The sequence below is a fragment of the Astatotilapia calliptera genome, chromosome 10 (assembly GCF_900246225.1).
Source record: "Astatotilapia calliptera chromosome 10, fAstCal1.2, whole genome shotgun sequence".
Lineage (NCBI taxonomy): Eukaryota > Metazoa > Chordata > Actinopteri > Cichliformes > Cichlidae > Astatotilapia > Astatotilapia calliptera.
The window spans coordinates 33,472,206-33,489,094 of NC_039311.1; the positions used below are offsets into that span (position 1 = coordinate 33,472,206).

A 16,889-nucleotide genomic window follows, 5' to 3' on the forward strand; every position below is an offset into this window, starting at 1 on the left:
TGGGATGTCTTCCTCTGCATGTCTACCACCACTATGTCCGGTTGGTTAGCCATCACCATTTTGTCCGCCTGTATCTGGAAGTCCCACAGGATCTTAGCTCGGTCATTCTCCACCACCCTTGGGGGCGTCTTCTGGACCTCCAGACCATATTCGGCATAGATGTTCCTGTACACTATGCCGGCCACTTGGTTATGGCGTTCCATGTATGCCCCGCCTGCTAGCATCTTACACCCTGCTGTTATGTGCTGGATTGCCTCAGGGGCATCTTTACACAGCCTGCACCTGGGGTTTTGCCTGGTGTGATAGACCCCAGCCTCTATGGATCTTGTGCTCAGAGCTTGTTCTTGTGCTACCATGATTGGTGCCTCTGTGCTGTCTTTCAGTCCGACTTTGTCCAGTCACTTTTAGAATTTCTGGATATCAGCCACCTCTTCTATCTGCTGGTGGTACATACTATGCAGGGGCCTGTCCTTCCATGAAGGCGCCTCCTCATCCTCCTCAGTCTTGGGTTTCTACAGCCTGAGGTATTCACTGAGCACGGCTGGGGCCATCTTACTGATGTATTTGTGGATGTTTGTTGTCTCATCCTGGACTGTGGTGCTGACACTCACCAGTCCCGGCCTCCTTCCTTCCGCTTAGCGTACAGCCTCGGGGTGCTGAACTTGGGGTGAAACCCTCCATGCATGGTAAGGAGCTTTCTTGTCTTGATGTCAGTGGCTTCTATCTCCTCCTTTGGCCAACTTATTATCTCAGCAGGGTACCTGATCACGGGCAGGGCGTAGGTGTGCTGACTTCTTAGGACTTGCCTGACCCTCTGCATGTGCCTGTTCATCTTAGCCGCTATGACACGAGCTTCCACGTGGTACTGAGGCAGGTTATTGGTCGGTAGTTGGAGGGGACCGGTCCCTTCTTGGGGTCCTTGAGGATCAGGACTGTCTGGCCTTTGGTTAGCCATTCTGGGTGTCTCTTGTCAACTAGCAGCTGGTTCATTTGTGCTGCCAGGTGCTCGTGGAGTGCAGTCAGCTTCTTTAGCCAGTAGGTGTGAATCATGTCATGGCCTGGTGCTGTCCAACTCTTCATACTGGAGACCCTTTCTTGGATATCTGCCACTGTGATGGTTACTGGACCCTGTTCAGGGAGGTCGCTGTGGTCTGCCCTCAGATCCACTAGCCACGGAGCATTGCTGTTATGGGTTGCGTCCTTCTCCCATATGCTCTTCCAGTATTGTTCCGTCTCCAGCATGGTGGTGCTGTTCTCATATTGTTCCCCTGCAAATGAGAGTACACCTTGGCTGGTTCTGTGGAGAACAGCTGGTTTATTCTCCTGCCTTCGATCTCTCTGGTGTACCTCTTCAAGTGGGTGGCCAAGGCTGTGAGTCATTGCTTGGCAGTTTCCAAGGCCTCAGGTATGGACAGCTTGCTGTACTTCTTAGGCACCTTCTTCATCGCACTTTTCTGCAGCTCCGATAGTTGGCTAACCTCCCTCTGTGCTACCTTGATCTTAGCCTCTAGCCTCCTTGTCCATGCTGCCCCATGTGGCTGTTCAACTTATATCCAAGCATCTCATTGATCACTGTTGCCGTGGTGTAGATCAGCTTGTTAGTGTTGATAATCGTGGCTGTAGGTATCATCCGTAGTGCTGCATTAACATCATCTAGCAGACCTTCTGAGGGCACTTCATGTAGTCTTGGTAACTGGCTATGGGGGGGCCGTGGTTTCAAGCTTGGCCATGATCTTTCAGGTCAGTTCCTCTCACACTCAACGATCCTTCTTTTGTCGCAATTGGGGCTTAGTACCCAATCTCGGGTGGGGGTGATGATATCTCCCCCCTGACCTGGCATCCTGACTCCTCCTTGCCGTAGCATTTGTGTTGTACCTCGTCAATCTCTAGCTGTGAGAGCAGTCCCTTCTTTCGAATGTTGGAACACCAAGCTAATAGTCTATCTATCTATCATCCATAACTATAGATAGATAAATACACACGCCATCAAACGATTTAACTCCCTGCTGCAGGTGCGGGGGAGGGGAAACAGGAGGACAGAGGGGGGCGGGACCAACTAAGCTGCAGTGTTTTTTGACTTACAATAGTTGAAATGTGCAACAAACTTTGGCTGTCTGCATCTCATCAATGAGTATATTTCACTAGTATTCTGATTTATTCTTATTATATATTCTGTATTTATATATGTGTGTGTGTATATATGCTATAGTTTTATGCTAATGTTCGTACTCTCTCATTCCCCTTTATTTGATATTCTAACTCTGCAACTTCTGTCGGTGTTCTGCTAATCTAATCTAATCTGATCTAATCTGATCTAATTTGATCTAATCTGATCTAATCTACTTGGTATGGGGAGGGGGGGATTTTTTTCTCACCTGGTATGGGGGATGTGGTTGTTGGAGGTGGTACATTGGTGGGTTCAGGGGGGGCGGGCCCACAGGCATCAGAGGTCAGTGTGATGTCATCCAGAGCAATGTCATTCAACATCCCTCCTTTCTTCAGAGCTTCAAACGCCACCTTCAGAGGTCAGAGGTCATGCCAATGAATCACTTATTGATCACCTGACTGATCTGTGGACTTCCTGTGTGATTTCACTGACCATAGCCTCTGATGTCAGGTTAAGGGTCACCTGGCCATAGTTCCAGGTGTCGCCATAGTCACCATCTTTCTGGAATATGGTAACATCAGATTCCATCAGCAGCCGGACTCTGAGCTGGTGAACATCCTGTCCAAACATGTGGTACCTGCCCACAGAGTTATTCACCATAATCAGATCACATCTGTGCGCTGATTGTGCAGTTTAATTCAGAGCAGCTTAAAATACCATGTAAGGCTGCCACTAAATTAACAGATTGCTTGGACAGGTTGAACACTTAGAAATGTAAAAATACATAAAAATGTTATGTAGAACTGTGAGGATCACTCTTCAAACCTTTGATCTGATTTAAATAAACACAAGGTAATTAGGAAGATAGAACCTAGCTGGGGAAAACAAAGCACAGGTGAACTAAATCAGACTAATGAGATAGGGGAAGGAAAGCAGAACACAATGCACACTGGACAAGAGACTATCAAAATAAGACAGGAAGTAATGAACACAGTGACCCAGGCCTAGAGACACAAACTTGACCAGAGACAGAAGCCAAAAACACAGAGACAAGACTGAGGGTACGGAATAGGAATACAAAGGACCATGACAATGCCAGCCCACTCAGCTGAACCCACTCACCTGATACCCTATTATTAGCAATCAAGAGGCGCTCTATCTTCAACCGGGTCAAGTTGAACTACAAACACCACCAAGTGTGGTTCAATTTCTTACTCTTAAACCCCCCAAATTACTATCCAAAATATACAGAATGCTTTCTAAAACAGATGAATCAATATCACTTCCTATTGCAAAATGGGAAGCGGATTTATCAGTTAACTTAGACCTAAACTTCTGGTCTCAGATTTGCCTAAAAACCTTTCATCTAATTAGAAATCCCAGTCTTCAATTAATTCAATAAAAAATACTACATAGAGTGCACTATACAGGTTATCGGATGTTCAAGATGGGTTATACGTCTACCAACAACTGCTCACACTGCCAAACCAATACACCGGACAATTATATCCACGCTCTTTGGTTCTGTCCACCAGTTCAGAAGTTTTGGCGCGAGATATGTGAAGACTTATCAAGAACACACATGCATCAACACTACAATGTCAAGAGAAAATCCACGGGCGTTCAAAATAACATAGGCTCTGACTCAGTTTATCGCTCTGGATGATCAGCCACTGTCAGTCGTGGAAAACATAGGATTTTGCCGTCTTCTCAGCATACTCGAGACGCAATATGAGATTCCCAGCCACCCATACATCACGGGCATAATGGTGCCAACACATTTTGAAAAGGTAAAAAAAACACATGCATAATCTCATGCATCAGGTTTCAGCCTTAAGTTTCACTACAGACATTTGGACAAGCAGTGTGCGCTCGATGTCACGCCTCAGTTTAACGGCGCAGTGGATTGATGAGGAGTTTGTTCGTCATCAAGTCACACTACATGCAAAGTCGTTCAGGGGCTCGCACACTAGCTAAACCATCGCAGCTGCTTTTCAATAGCATGCCCCAGATGTGGGATATACTGCAGACGTCCATCCACATAGTGCTCCAGGACACCGCAAAAAATGTGATAAAGGCCATGAGTGATGGTGAGCTGCCCAGCCTACCTTGTACTGCTCACACTCTCCAGCTGGTTGTTCATGAGGGCCTTCTGTCACTGAAGAGTGTTGCTGATGTGGTGGCAGTTTGCCGCAAAATAGTTGGACATTTTAAACATTCTGCTCTGGCCAGCTCCCGTCTCAAATACATTCAATTACAGATCAACCAGCCTGAGAAACGGCTCCAGCAAGCTGTTCAGACCCACTGGAACAGCACGTTTTATATGATACAATCATTGATTGAGCAGAAACGGGCTCTGGGAATATTCGTGTCTGAATATGGACTCCCTGATACGCTCATGACTCACCAATGGACATTGCTGGAGAAAGTGATATCTGTTCTGGGTCCATTCGAGGAGTTAACTCGAAAAGTCAGCTCTGCAGATGCAGACATCACTCCAGCAGTCACAGTGCTCCACAGATTTCTAACAAGGAAGACTGATGAGGACCATGGGATCAAAGCAATGAAAGGAACCTTGGCTGCAGCTGTCAGGACGCGGCTCACTGATGTGGAGGAAAACCCACTCTATAGCATCGCCACTCGACTCGATCCCAGGTGAGTGTGTGCCTGTGTGTTTACCTTTGACTGTGTGTGACTGTAATTGTGTGACTGTGTGTGAATATGACTCTATGCAACTGTGTGTATCTGTGACTGTGTAGTTAACTGTGTGAGACTCCAGCGTTCAGATTGGCTATCTATATGTGAATATGAGTGTGTATGTATCTGTGTGTGACTGCAAAAAAATAGGATGCTAACCTATTGTCAGCTAACTTTTTTCTTTCTCTGTTTTAAATATAAACATCGTTTTTTTTCCAGCACCATAGCTGCTGGAAATGCCAAAGAGATTCTGCAACTTGAGCTGCTAAGGTTGCCTGGAGACAAGCAGGAACATCATGACCTGAATGAACCACCTTCAAGAAAAGCACGCAGTAACCAGCCCACTACTAGTCTGGACAGCATGTTTGATGAAATTGCTGATTAGGCACCAGCATCGGTGGGCAGAGTTGTGGTAGGTTCTAGTGTAGACTTGGAGACGTATCTTGGAGAGGCCGCAATTTTACGAGAAGACAAATCACAACAATAAAAAATGTTATGTGAATCTGAAAGCTGTAGACAGCACTAAATTGTTCACTGTTATTTTGTTTGGATATATGATGGATATTCTGCAATCATTTAACAGAAGTGTTTATTTTATTCTGAAACATAATTTTTATTTATTTTATTCTGAACAGAAGTGTTTATTTTTCAATCTGAAAGCTGGAGACAGTCCGATATAGTTCACTGATATTTGTTGTTTAAAATGTGGATACTCTGCAATAGGTTCATTAATGTTATGTCTGAAAGCTGGAGACAGTTCAAAATACTTTAGTTATTTTGTTTGTTTGTTTACAATATGGACATTTTGCAATAATTTAACAGAAGTGTTTATTTTTTAATTGAAATTTTATTTTTCTGGTCATTTTTATTAATGTTTTATTTTTTTATCAGCAGAGAATAAAATAAAACCTGTCCTCCAATTCACTGAATTTTTTTTTCATGTGTGTGGTGGAAGTATTGGTTTTTGTACTTGTTTTTGGCAAGTGGTCAGATCCAATTTTCGCTATTGTATGGGTTTAAAAAGATTTGTACTTTTTTTCTACAGTTCATCCTGGCTTTTTTAGTTTTTCAAAATGAAGCTTTAATGTGCTTCTGTTGTGTAAAAGGTCTCTTTGTAGTCAACAGGTTGCCTTTGCAAGCGGTGTCATGTTTGCTGGAGTTAGATGACACATTTAAAGTCTGCATTTTTCTCTCTGAAGTTTGGCATTTGCGGGGCAAGACTAAAGCTAGGAAGATTATGATGGACCTCTCCCATCCCAACAATGGACTCTTCTCACTGTTGAGGTCTGGGAAGCGCTTCCGCTCCCTCAAGGCCAAAACAGAGAGAATGAGGAGGAGCTTCTTCCCCCAGGCTATTCGGGCCCTGAACCAGGTGTAGGACTGGACTCTCCCACACATCACATGACCACACGCACTCTGGTTTTTCTTCATGCACACTTCCTATAATTTATAATCTCTTTCTGCTATTTGCACATTTTTTTTTACTGTAAATTTCTAAGTTAAATCTGTAAATTTTGGATAACCTGTAAATTGTAAATACTGTAAAACCACTGTCATTTAATGGTCGGGTATTGCATTCCACAGCTACAAGCATTTCACCTCATGTCATACTGTGTATGGTTGTGTGTGTGACAAATAAAATTTGAATTTGAAAAAACTCGTTTGAATTACTTGTTCTCTTTTAAAGAACTGTCATCCTTGCAGGCTGATTCTACATAAATAGATGATATCACATGAGTGCCCAGTGGTGTAATTTAACAATGATATTTTGTTACCAGAAGCTCAGACACATGGGCTGCATGGATGGAGTCAGAGGAAGGCTGTCGAGCCTGAAGCTCTTCTCCCATTGGCCAGGACTCTTAGAAGTGACAATGTAGAAACCTGATGGCATTCAATACAAACTGATTAATTGGAGTCAATCTTTAAATCATACTGACTGATGATTCAGTAGTAATGATCTCCACGTGAAACTCACCTGAGCTGTTACCCAGCGTGTGGTCGACACTTGGGCCAGTTAAAGTCGGAAAAGTGGGGCCTCTGATTCGAAACCAGTCCCCGTTATCATCTTGCTGCTGCCTCCAGAAACACATGCCCTGCTCGAAGTTGCAGGTGAGCTTCTCCTCGTCTACACACAAAAACACATCAGGTAAAGGGAACGCTCAGAGAACTTGTAATAGTCTGTTTATCACATCTTACTTGACAGCGTGGAAATGTTGGCTGCACTGTACGTGGCTATGAACCCTGACAGATTGTTGATATCATCAGAGGTGAACTCCACAGTTGATTGGTCGGTCAGCAGCCACACATTTCCAGGAGAGGTGGAGCCTGAGAACTGAGCTGCCAATCATTAAAACAGGAGGTGAGCCATAGGGTTAAGGATAGCAGTTGTGGTCTGTTCAGACTGACTGTGGGATTCACCTGTGAAGACTTTGTTTGGTCCCACACCTTCATAAAGCCTCAGAGTGTCGCTGTTTTCTTCAGTTTCAAAATGAGGGAAGGTAACCTGAACTGAAAGTCCGTCATCAACCCTGAAAACAACACAACTCTTTATTAGTGAATGAAAGAGCTTGTTTTAATGTCTGTTTTACAAAGAACTCACCATTCATGTGTTGGGGTGTGTCTGTTACACTGAGTGTTATTCAAATTCAAATCAAATTCAAATTTTATTTGTCACACACACACAACCATACACAGTATGACATGGGGGTGAAATGCTTGTAGCTGTACAATGCCCGACCATTAAATGACAGAAGAAAAGTTCTACAATATTTACAATTTACTACAAAAATTTACAAATTAACTTATGAATTTACAGTAAAGAATGTGCAAATAGCAGAAGAGATTATAAAGATTATAAATTATAGGAATTATAGGATTATAGGAAATGTGTGGTGGTGCGTGTGGCGACGTGTGTGAGAGTCCAGTCTTATAGTGACGTGTTTGGGAGAGAATTCTGATGCAAAAGAGCCAAACGGGACAGGCAAAAAAAAAAAAGAAAAAAGAAAAAGAAAAACTAGTTCATGCATTTATTACTTCCAGGCTGGACGACTGTAATTCATTATTATCAGGAAGTCCTAAAAACTCCCTGAAAAGCCTTCAGCTGATCCAAAATGCTGCAGCAAGAGTCCTGACAGGGACTAGAAAGAGAGAGCAGATTTCTCCTGTTTTGGCTTCCTGTTAAATCCAGAATTCAAAATCCTGCTCCTCACATACAAGGTCTTAAATAATCAGGCCCCATCTTATCTTAATGACCTTGTAGTACCATATCACCCTATTAGAGCACTTCGCTCTCGCTCTGCAGGCCTACTTGTTGTTCCTAGAGTATTTAAAAGTAGAATGGGAGGCAGAGCCTTCAGTTTTCAGGCCCCTCTTCTGTGGAACCAGCTTCAGTTTGGATTCAGGAGACAGACACTATCTCTACTTTCAAGATTAGGCTTCAAACTTTCCTTTTTGCTAAAGCATATAGTTAGGGCTGGACCAGGTGACCCTGAATCCTCCCTTAGTTATGCTGCAATAGACGTAGGCTGCCGGGGGATTCCCATGATGCACTGAGTTTCTCCTTTCCAGTCACCTTTCTCACTCACTATGTGTTAACAGACCTCTCTGCATTGAATCATATCTGTTATTAACCTCTGTCTCTCTTCCACAGCATGTCTTTATCCTGTCTTCCTTCTCTCACCCCAACCAATCACAGCAGATGGCCCCGCCCCTCCCTGAGCCTGGTTCTGCTGGAGGTTTCTTCCTGTTAAAAGGGAGTTTTTCCTTCCCACTGTTGTCAAAGTGCTGCTCATAGGGGGTCATATGATTGTTGGGTTTTTCTCTGTATCTATGAAGCGCCTTGAGGCGACTTTTGTTGTGATTTGGCGCTATATAAATAAAATTGAATTGAATTATCCCAGTTTTAATCTCTTTACATTTCCTACCAGTACATTTTAGAATTTATTTTAAAAATGTAATCCTTGGAGTTCAAGCTCCAGCCTGTATTTCTGAACTTCAAGGACCCTACATCTCTTGCAGTTTTAGATCTTCCAGTCAGAAACTGTTACAAGGTGTGAAAAAAAGTCATTATCAGCAGAGGTTTCAGGTAAAACCATTGTGAGACCCTGCCTCACCCTATCATGAAACTTATGATAGTGTCTGGGATGGCATCTCAAAACCGGATTGTAGGAGGCAGACCTCTTTCAATCCATCTGTCTTCTCTGTCCAAAATCTTTTCCTGTTGATGTGGCTCTTCTATCTTGTGACTGTTTGGTTTCTCCAATGTAGAGTTCTGAGCATTCCTCGCTGCACTGCACATACACTGTGTTGTTAGGTTTGTGTTTGGGATGAACCAGTTTGTGTCTGAGTGTGTGGCTAGGTCTGAAGTACACTGGGATGTCGTGCTTGGAGAAGACTCTCCTGAGTTTCTCTGATAAACTTGCTACATCAGGGATGATGATGTTGTTCTGTTTGTCCTTCTGATCCTCCCTCGTTGGTGTCTGATGTTCTTTTCTGTGCATCATTGCTGATTTGAATGCCTTGGAATGCCTTGCCTCAAGGCTTAGAGTGAACATTTTCTGCCCGGTGGTGTAGGGTCCTGATTATTCCAAGTTTGTGTTCCAGAGGGTGGTGGGAGTCAAAGAGGAGGCACTAGTCTGTGTGTGGGCTTCCGGTAAACTTCGGTGTTGAGGTTTCCATTCTCCTCAATGTGCATGGCACAGTCCAGAAACAGCAATCAGTTATCCTTTGTGTCTCACCTGGTGAACTTTATGTTTTTATCCACTGAGTTGATGTGAGCAGTGAAGGATTCCACTTCTTGGGTTTTGATTTTGACCCAGGTTTAAAAGGGAGTTTTTCCTTCCCACTGTCACTGAAATGCTTGCTCATAGGGGGTCATATGTTTGTTGGGTTTTTCTCTGCATGTATTATTGTAGGGTCTAACTTACAATATAAAGTGCCTTGAGGTGACTGTTGCTGTGATTTGGTGCTGTATAAATAAAGATAAATTTCATTGAAAAAGTTGATTTGAATAAGGGCTCGGAAATGTTGTAGGTGGCTGAGTTTATACTGGTAGAAATGGGTCTGAGTGGGACTCCTTTGTGGAGCTTCAACTTACATGTTATAGCATAGTATGTAGGGTGGTTGTTGGAATTTATTTTTTTATCTTTAAGGCTAATATCTAACAATTAGCATCCCATATTTTGTGCTTTTCCCCCCCACTGCACACAGTGTATAGTAGAATAGTTTTGGAATCACTCTCATACTAACAGACAGGGAGAGGGCCATTCTTTGGGCCATAAACCTACTGAAATACGCTCTACTCCCATTCTTTAACTGTACAGGCATGACCGGATGACAAGAGGTGGTTGTCATGGTAATGGGAGTGTTGCCTGTAGAATGGTCATCTCAAAATAAGGAGATGTCGGGAAAGTTGCAGAAGAAGAAACATGAGCTGACATCAGACCTAAGGCCACACTCAACTCTTTTGATCAACCATGTTAACATTTTGTTTTTTTGACCTGCAATAAAAAGTGTTTACTGCATGGGGGCGGCAGCTTTTTGTCTCTGAGCCAGAGAGGACATCCATGGCTCCATGTAAAACAATTTAAAATTCTAACAATTTTCATACTAAGTTGTGAAAATAATTGGAGCATATTTTTCTTCGCTATCATAAAAAGCCTAACACGGTCAATGCCTTTATCTTCTTCAAGTTGTTGTAGGCAACTGATGACTGTCTTTTTGTGGGATGCTGTTTTAAGGCTTCATAGGTATGTTTGTCACTGGGGAGTGTAGTATTTTCTGTGTGATTATCAGATTTGTTTGGTGCACCTCCCACGCTCAGGGAAGTGACAGCCTTCTTTTCTTGAATTGTGAAGTTAGACAGAGGAATTATTGCAGTGGAGAGAGTAGCTGAAACCTTCATCGTGATTTGCTCTGTTCAGGTTGTGTTCATTTATTATTCCCTATGGTTTGATGAGATCCACTCTGACCAACTGTTTTTGTTTGCAGTGTATAACATTTCCAAAGTTGCCCTTCTTTTCCTTTAATGTCTTGGACCATCCAAGCCTTGATCCGAACTCTTCCACGGCATGCATTTTTTATTTCTCTTTGATATTTGGGCATATTGGGACCCGATGAATGTAAAAACAAAGAATTACCAGATTTTTTTTTACCTTGTTTGTGTTTTTAAGAAAAATAAGAGCCACATATGAGGATATTCGTTTAAAATTTTGATAGAACAGTAGCAGTATAATGTCCTCGTAACCAAAATGTGATATCCACATATGTGGACGCCAGGTCCTAGGAGGTTAAAAAAGTAGGGGAGGAGTGTTTTAAGGCTGATTTATCTTGTTCTGGAGTACATCTATTTGTTAGGTGTCGCTGTGTGCAGACAGGAATAGGACCCAAGGTGCAGACTCCGGAGACAGTCGTGAACTCAAAAAGGCTTTAATTTGGTACTCAAAATATAACATAACTGAAAAAACTCAAAACAAACTTAAACTGGAGGAATGACAGAACACACAGCTAGGAAAACGGTAGATCACGACACGGACACAGAGAAACACTGGGCTTAAATACACAGAGGGAGCAATCAGGGAATGGGTAACAGGAGGGAAACACAGCTGGGACAAATCAGAACTGACGAGACCAAAGAAGCGTAAACTGAACACACTGAGATAAGACAGAGACCTTCAAAGTAAAACAGGAAACGCATAACACAGACTGAACAAAGACACAGGTGATAGGGGAGACAGAGCAACTAAAGACGACAGAGACATAAGCCATAAGACAGAACTCAAAGAAACCAAAAACTAGAAATTATAAATAATAACATAAACTCAAAAACCCTGGGTCGACGACCCAGGCATCCTAACACTATTGTGAAATGGGCCTGTCTTATCCTTTTTCTGAAACCTGACTGAAACTTTTCAAATAAGCCATTCCTCTGCAAATGACCTGTTAGCAATTACCCTTTCAAGAATGTTTGATATGAAAGGAAGGTTGGAGGTTGGCCTGTAATTAGCTAATAATTATAATTGGTATAATTGCCGGGTCTGGAGATGGTTTTTTTAAGTAACGGTTTAACTACTGCCAACTTGAAGGCCTGTGGTACATAACCGATTATTAGAGATAGGTTGATCATATTTAAGATTGAAGAATTAATTAATGGCAGGACTTCTCTGAGACCCAGACCGAGGACATGCTGGAGAGATTGTATGTGTCGGCTGGCCTGAGAACGCCTCGGTGTGTGTTACAATGTGTGTGTTACAGTGCGTGTTACAAAGTGCGTTATAGAGTGTGCGTTATAGTGTGTGTTACAGAGTGTGTTACAGTGTGTGTATACCAGTCTAACCTGATGATCCAGCGACAGAAGCTGCTGCTGTTGTATTTGTCTGCCTTTGATGAACTGAACAACCCGCTCGGGCCCCTCAGCACAAACTGTCCGTCACATGCTGTTGCTATAAAGACAAGAGTGATGACATCATCGCAGGAAGTTAAATGTTTTTAATGAACACTGTGCCCAACCACGTCTATCCCATGTGTACAGGAAAGCATTTGTGGAGATGTTTCTTTAAGAGAGCTTCTGCTTGTGCTGTTTACTGTTTGGGATTAAACTGGGTAGTTTCAATCAGAGAGCCATGGTTACAGTGTAACAGCACAGTCTATTCTACGCTCTGGAAACAAGTGGACCTTTTACATCAACACAACAGACACTAAACTGACCAAAGAGACAGCAAACACAGGAAAAGTGCCCAGTGACATACTGATGAGTTATACACAGCTGCTGTTATTAAACCAGTGAGGCAACCTGGTCTCAGAGCTAAAGCACAGGAGGCGCTGATGGTCTTTATAACAGCGCTCTGAATGCACCACAGCAAAGCCCAGTGCTACTCATCCTCCTGATCATCTCCAGACCATCACACAGACACACACACTCACTCTCAGTGATTCTGCACAGGAGCTCTACAGGTAAACCTCACCACAAACGTCAGATATAAAGAGAAATCGTCACTGACCACAGAGAGCATCAGTTTCATCAGAGGCATCAGGACAGTCGTCCACTCCATCACATAGCTGACTAGTCTGAATACACGTCATCTCATCAGCACAGGAAGTTTGATAAGGGCCACACGTTCCTACAGACATGAGCAGAAAAATGTTAAAATGTCTGCATGAACATCTGGAAGGATGCAGCTGAAGGGGCATCACCTCCTGTAGGGTTGATGCTGGTCCCTGCAGAGGCTGTTGTTCCAGATGTTCGAGATGCAGTTATAGCTGCAGATGTTGTTGCTGCAGATGTTGTTCCAGATGCAGATGTTGTTTCAGATGCCGTTATTTCTGTAGATGTTGTTCCAGATGGAAAAGAATAAAATACAATAGAATAGCACTGTATTGCCAACAAAATTATGGTTGCTCCACACCAATTGTGCTGGAGTAAAGTATAAATAGGAGACAGGAGAAATATATGCTATCAAGAGAAAGGCACACATTGCAGAACAAAGTGCGTGGAAGCAGCATGGAGAAAAGACTTCGACTGAGTACCAAGTCTGTGTGTGTTTCCTGAGTGATGAGGGTTACACAGACCAAATTCAAATCAAATTCAAATTTTATTTGTCACACACACACAACCAAACACAGTATGACATGGGGGTGAAATGCTTGTAGCTGTACAATGCCCGACCATTAAATGACAGAAGAAAAGTTTTACAATATTTACAATTTACAGGTTACTACAGAATTTACAAATTAACTTAGGAATTTACAGTAAAGAATGTGCAAATAGCAGAAGAGATTATAAAGATTATAAATTATAGGAATTATAGGATTATAGGAAATGTGTGGTGGTGCGTGTGGTGACGTGTGTGAGAGTCCAGTCTTATAGTGACATGTTTGGGAGAGTCCAGTCTACACCTGGTTCAGGCCCCGAATAGCCTGGGGGAAGAAGCTCCTCCTCATTCTCTCTGTTTTGGCCTTAAGGGAGCGGAAGCGTTTCCCAGACCTCAACAGTGAGAAGAGTCCATTGTTGGGATGGGAGAGGTCCATCATAATCTTCCTAGCTTTGGACTTGCACCGCTTGGTGTAGATGGACAGCAGGTCAGGGAGCTCTGATTGAATGATGCGTTCGGCTGAGGGCACCACTCTTTGCAGATCTCGTCTGTCCTGCTTGGTGCTGTTCCCAAACCAGGTGCAGATGTTTGCCGTCAGGACGCTCTCGATGGTGCAGGAGTAGAAGTTCTTGAGCACCTTCAGTGGCAGATGGAAGTCTCTAAGTCTTCTGAGGAAGAAGAGACGCTGACGGGCTTTCTTAACCAGGGTGTTGATGTGACAGGACCATGACAGGTCCTGAGTGATGTGGACACCCAGGTATCGGAAACTGTCCACTCTCTCCACTGGCGTGCCACTGATGATGAGGGGTTTGTAATTCCTCGCCTGCTTTGTAGTGAAGTCCACGATCAGCTCCTTAGTCTTGCTGATGTTTAGGAGGAGGTTATTCTCCTGGCACCAGGTCTCCAGGTTCCTAATCTCCTCCAGGTAGGCCGTCTCGATGTTGTCGGAGATCAGGCCCACAACAGCAGTGTCGTCAGCAAACTTGACAATGGAGGTGGTGTCTGATGTGGCTACACAGTCATAAGTGTACAGTGAGTACAGCAGGGGGCTTAAAACACAGCCCTGAGGCACTCCAGTGCTGAGTGAGATGGAGGGGGAGACTTGTTTTCCTACCCTCACTGATTGGGGTCTGTCTGTGAGGAAGTTGAGGATCCACTGACACAGTGATGAGCTGAGTCCTAGATCCGTCAACTTGGTGAAAAGCTTAGAGGGAATTATTGTGTTGAATGCTGAACTGTAGTCCACGAACAGCATCCTAACATAATTCCCTCTGCCAGTGTCCAGGTGACTCAGGGATGTGTGGAGCAGGTGAGATATGGCATCGTCTGTGGAACGATTAGTCCGGTAAGCAAACTGAAGTGAGTCGATGGTGGCAGGAAGTGAAGAAGTGATGTGATCTCTCATCAGTCTTTCAAAACACTTCATCACAATTGAAGTCAGTGCTACTGGACGGTAGTCATTGTGGCAAGCGGGCTGTTGTTTCTTTGGAACAGGAACAATAATGGACTGTTTGAAGCACGTGGGAACCACAGCTTGGGCCAGGGAGAGGTTGAAGATCTCCGTGAACACCGGTGCTAGTTGATCAGCGCAGGCTCTAAGGACCCGGCCAGGGATTGCATCTGGTCCTGCTGCCTTCCTGGTGTTCACCCTCCTGAAGGTGTTCCTCACGTCATGCTCTGTGATGACGAATGCATTTTCTTCACTGGTGCACTCCGACCATGGCTCAGATCGGTGGTGGGTTTGACAGGGGTGCGGTGTGGGGAGGTAGTGCTTGTTAACAGTCTGAATGGCTCAGGGTAAGAAGCTATTTGAGTCTGGCGGTGTGGGACTTGACTGACATGAGGCACCAACCGGAGGGCAGTGGGTCAAACAGGTGGTAGACGGGGTGTGAGGGGTCACCTCTGATGGCCCTGGTTTTCCTGAGAAAGGAGGCTCTGGGGTGTTTGAGGGCAGCCAGGGAATTTTTAGGCAGTGTTATGACCCTCTGCACTACCTTTCTGTTCTCAGTCGAGGCCACTGAGTACCAAACACCAGGCAGGAGGAGAGCATGCTCTCCACTGAGGAGCAGAAGGCCAGCAGCAGCTCCTGGTTATTCTTCCTCGGGACACGGAGGAGGTGCAGCTGCTGCTGGGCCTTCTTCACCAGGGCGATGGTGTTGTGGGTCCAGGTGAGATCGGCAGGGAAGTGGGTGCCCAGAAACCTGAAGGTTCAATTTAATTGTATTTATACAGCGCCAACTCACAACACCAGTCGCCTCAAGGCACTTTATATTGTAAGGTAGACCCTACAATAATAAATACAGAGAGTTTGAAGTTTGCAGCTGCTGTTGGGTGTTGGGGGGGCTCTGGGCGTTGTATTGTATTTAGTGAGGGCTTGGATGCCTCTCCACCCTGGAAGAGGTTGTTATCAGTCAGGAAGCACTTGTCATCCACAGTTTTCAGTTAGGATAAACCCAGATGACTTGGTCGCTGTTACATTTTCTAAACAACACTTCATGGAGAAGAACAGACCAAGTGAAGGTCTCCAGGTCCTGCTCCTGAGATCATCATCTGGCCATGATTTAATGACCTGGGTGCTGGGAGAAGTCTGTTTCCTGAGGGGGGTGTAGGCAGGGATGAGGAGCAGAGAGAGGTGGTCAGATTGTCCCACGTGGGGAGGGATGTCGCTCTGTAGGCTTTGTTGCTCTGCATTGCTTCGTAGATGCAGATGTTGTGTTGTCAGGGCTCTCTGTAGAGACAGTCAGAGCTTTACTCTGAAATCACTTTGTTTGAATGTGAATCAGAACCTGGTTCAAAGTCTAATTTGAGCAGCTGAAGAGGAATAACCCATGACTCAGGAGGAATAAACACATGAAGCCGTCCCCACCAGACTGAGACTTTTCTCTGCAGAATCCCGAACATGAACCTGTGAGAACCTGTGCAGGTGAGTCGTGCTGTCAGTGTTTTAGTTTAATGTGTCTGAATGTGAACATGGGTACAGCATTATTACCCTTCCTGTGAGAAATGTTGGGTGGGGGGGGGGGGGGGGTGGAGCCTATCACAGCTGTCACAGGGAAGGAAGCAGGTCATAACAATCCACTGCATAATAATCATCATTAAAAAAAGTAAACTTAAAGTTAACCTTCAGTTATTTACTGGTAAAAAACAATAAAATAATCCTTATTGGAGACATGTGTGTCAGGTTTGTTTGGGTTAAAGTATGATGGATATCATCTCAGTGGAAGCATCACAGGGCGGGTGCCAAGCACGCTGAAGTCTCCAGTACAATAAAAAATATTGGTATTATACAAACTAATGACATAAACAAAAACATCAGCAAACATCACTCACACGTGTCCCGTTTAACTCGCTGTTGGGTTGTTTTTGTTGCCTTAAAGCTCAGACCTGCACAGGTTCTGTTTTTATCTTTTATGTTCAGCACGTTGAGTGTTTGCATCTCTACTTTCAAGATTAGGCTTCAAACTTCCCTTTTTGCTAAAGCATATAGTTAGGGCTGG

The 16,889-nt window shown here is 44.1% G+C and overlaps 1 protein-coding gene across 1 annotated transcript in view; it reads right to left on the reverse strand.

The window, feature by feature from the left end:
- Positions 1–16,889, reverse strand: part of tmprss15 (transmembrane serine protease 15) — a 33,571-nt gene that overhangs the window by 14,698 nt on the left and 1,984 nt on the right. The window contains exons 5-13 of the mRNA XM_026182727.1: positions 12,995–13,123; positions 12,802–12,921; positions 12,138–12,243; positions 7,223–7,332; positions 7,001–7,141; positions 6,780–6,929; positions 6,580–6,685; positions 2,600–2,744; positions 2,376–2,517 (exon numbers count right to left, since the gene is read on the reverse strand). Coding sequence (XP_026038512.1) covers positions 2,376–2,517; positions 2,600–2,744; positions 6,580–6,685; positions 6,780–6,929; positions 7,001–7,141; positions 7,223–7,332; positions 12,138–12,243; positions 12,802–12,921; positions 12,995–13,123 — 1,149 coding nt within the window. The remainder of the gene's footprint in view (positions 1–2,375; positions 2,518–2,599; positions 2,745–6,579; positions 6,686–6,779; positions 6,930–7,000; positions 7,142–7,222; positions 7,333–12,137; positions 12,244–12,801; positions 12,922–12,994; positions 13,124–16,889) is intronic.